The following is a 2,500-nucleotide window of genomic DNA, read 5'->3' as shown; positions in this document are numbered from 1 at the left end:
CCTTGACAGTTGAGACAAGTGGGTGGCCATGCAGTGAAGTAGATATTAAATATTGCAAGGAAAAAAAACTGATTTCTGGATAAACAGCTGTGACATGACTGTATTATGCTGGAACTGTTCTGGGTCACCCGTGTGTCAACAGGATTGCATATCATTCATAACTGTTGATATTTGTAATTGTTGTGCTTGGTTTGCAATGTGTGAACACATATTGTGTATTGGTTAAGCTCTAAAGATGCAATTCAAAGACTTGTAACTTCTTATTAAAGTAACATTCACAGCTCTCTAAACTAAGCCAACTTCTTTAAGTACCTACATTATAATTATCTTTGATTCTACACCTAGTCACCAGGTGTTCCGCTAAAACTGATTACATTGTTTTAAATTAAATAGCAATGCAATGCCTGCAAACCTTGTCCCTAGCCTGACATATGACAGGCTTACGGGGAAAAATTATTTGCGGGCTTGATAAAAGCTTTCTTGTTTGCCATTGGACGCAGAAACAAATGAATATTGATTTTCTCAAGGTCTTTTTTTTATCTAGCTCCTGAGGGTAGATTTTGTAGCCTGAAATACATCAGCCTTCTTACTCTGACGGTACAGAATGCGTCCCTGATCCTCACCATTCGATACTCGCGCACTCTCCCTGGGGACATGTACATTGCCACAACGGCAGTCGTGTTTGCGGAAATCTTCAAAGTCTTAGCCTGCCTCTTGATTATTCTCTTTGAGAAGAGAGGTATTCGTGACTGGCTGCGTTTCCTGTATACGTCCATCATTGGCCAGCCTTGGGACACACTGAAGTTGTCAATTCCAGCACTGATCTACACAGTTCAGAATAATCTTCAATATGTAGCCATTTCTAACCTTGAAGCTGCCACTTTTCAGGTATGCAATACCTAATGGTGTGGAACATCTTCTTTGGGATCAGCTTTTTCAGGGGCCATGGAGAGGGATGCCCCCCACCCCCACCCCCACTTTTTTCCTCCAGTGTACTCCACGACCCCTCTATTTAGGGAACTCTTTTCAAGGGGAAAGTCAAAATTACAGATAGTTGACCTGAAAAAGTTGTAATTTTGTATTAGTTGCCATTCAGGAATCTCTCTCGCAAAATACCAAATCAATCTTTCACTATTGTTGGAACCTTGTATAAGCAACCACTCCCTGTGTGTGGCCAGCATGACTTGAAATTTTGGTTAGTCACTTACATGTACAATACATGTGAGTTAAATTAAATTAATTATAAAATTAAATATACACAAGGCTGCTGCCTAAGAAAATTTTAAAGGGGCCCTCAGAGCTAAACGTTGAGAATTTATGAGCCCAACATATGAAGTGAAAGGTGTTGCTGTGAAAAAGTAAGGCGCCCAGAGCTATTCTTTGGGAGCCCCAGGCTACCGGGCTCCTGTTAGGCAACAGCCTTGATACATTTAAATATACAATTTAATTTTTAAGTTAAATGAAGTTGTAAAACTTCCTGGTTAAGATAATGAGTTGTTAGGATGTGTAGCACAATCACCATACCCATTTGGGGGTGACTCAGAAACATTTCCTGATTTATTCAGTTTAACGTCTTCAATGAAGCTATATTTTTGCTGAATGCTAAGGTTATCCTTGTTGATTAGCATACAGGGTGTACATGTAAAAAGGGTAAGCGACTTTCCTTTCTTGAGAAAACAAAGGAAAACGATAGAAAAATAGGAAAATTTTGAGTGTAACGCGTAACACAATTTTCAAATTGAAAGCCTTCAAAACCATTTTTAATAAGAGAGGACAATTATGTGGATTAACGGACAACAACCAGTGATAACACGCAGTAAATACTACATATGAGCCAAATTAAAACAGTTCAAGTTTATTAAAACACATTAAAAAGATTCAAAATTCCGTAGTTTCCTTACTGTAACGCTGTATTTTGGAATTCTGGCGCTCACTAGGTTATAGTTTGAAACAAGTCTTCAATTGATATCTGTGGCTTCAAAACCATCTCAACTAAATGCTCATACCTTGTGCTTTAACATACAGAAAAATTAGTTTGAGGGATCCAAAACGAATGGAGAAATCACTCCTCAAAACAGTCGCTACGCTTTTTCTGTTCCGCAATTACGCAATAATATTTTTCGAGACCACTTCTTTCAATGTTGCTCCTGCTCCAACCAAAGCGTAAGTGGGTTCCAACCAAGCATTTTCTGAATGCTCACAGGTTCCACTAGCTATTTCCACAGTTTCGTCATCGTAGCTTTCAGGGTCGCGAAAATATTAGCCTTTGACTGAGTCGCTACGTTTTTTTTAACATGCCGGGCCATATTGAACCTAGTCTTGAGTGCCAGTGAACATCACAAATCTACTTCGCAAAGAAGCTATGATTTCCATGTGCTTCACAAGGCTTGGTAACCTTTCCTCTATGGATATTATTGGGAAGTCCACAATGTCTTTTCAGGGGCAATTTTCAGGAAATTGAGAGAGACATCTGCTCTGACCTCAAATTGTAAAGTGGAGC

At 39.2% G+C, this 2,500-nt stretch overlaps 1 protein-coding gene across 1 annotated transcript in view; it reads left to right on the top strand.

The window, feature by feature from the left end:
- LOC138010734 (UDP-galactose translocator-like) overlaps positions 1-2,500 on the top strand; it is a 14,841-nt gene that overhangs the window by 3,009 nt on the left and 9,332 nt on the right. Inside the window, exon 2 of the mRNA XM_068857706.1 lies at positions 545-888. Coding sequence (XP_068713807.1) covers positions 545-888 — 344 coding nt within the window. The remainder of the gene's footprint in view (positions 1-544; positions 889-2,500) is intronic.

Source organism: Montipora foliosa, chromosome 7 (assembly GCF_036669935.1).
Source record: "Montipora foliosa isolate CH-2021 chromosome 7, ASM3666993v2, whole genome shotgun sequence".
NCBI lineage: Eukaryota > Metazoa > Cnidaria > Anthozoa > Scleractinia > Acroporidae > Montipora > Montipora foliosa.
The sequence above is the reverse complement of the archived record's forward strand: the minus strand, read 5'-3'. Positions and strand labels throughout refer to the sequence as shown.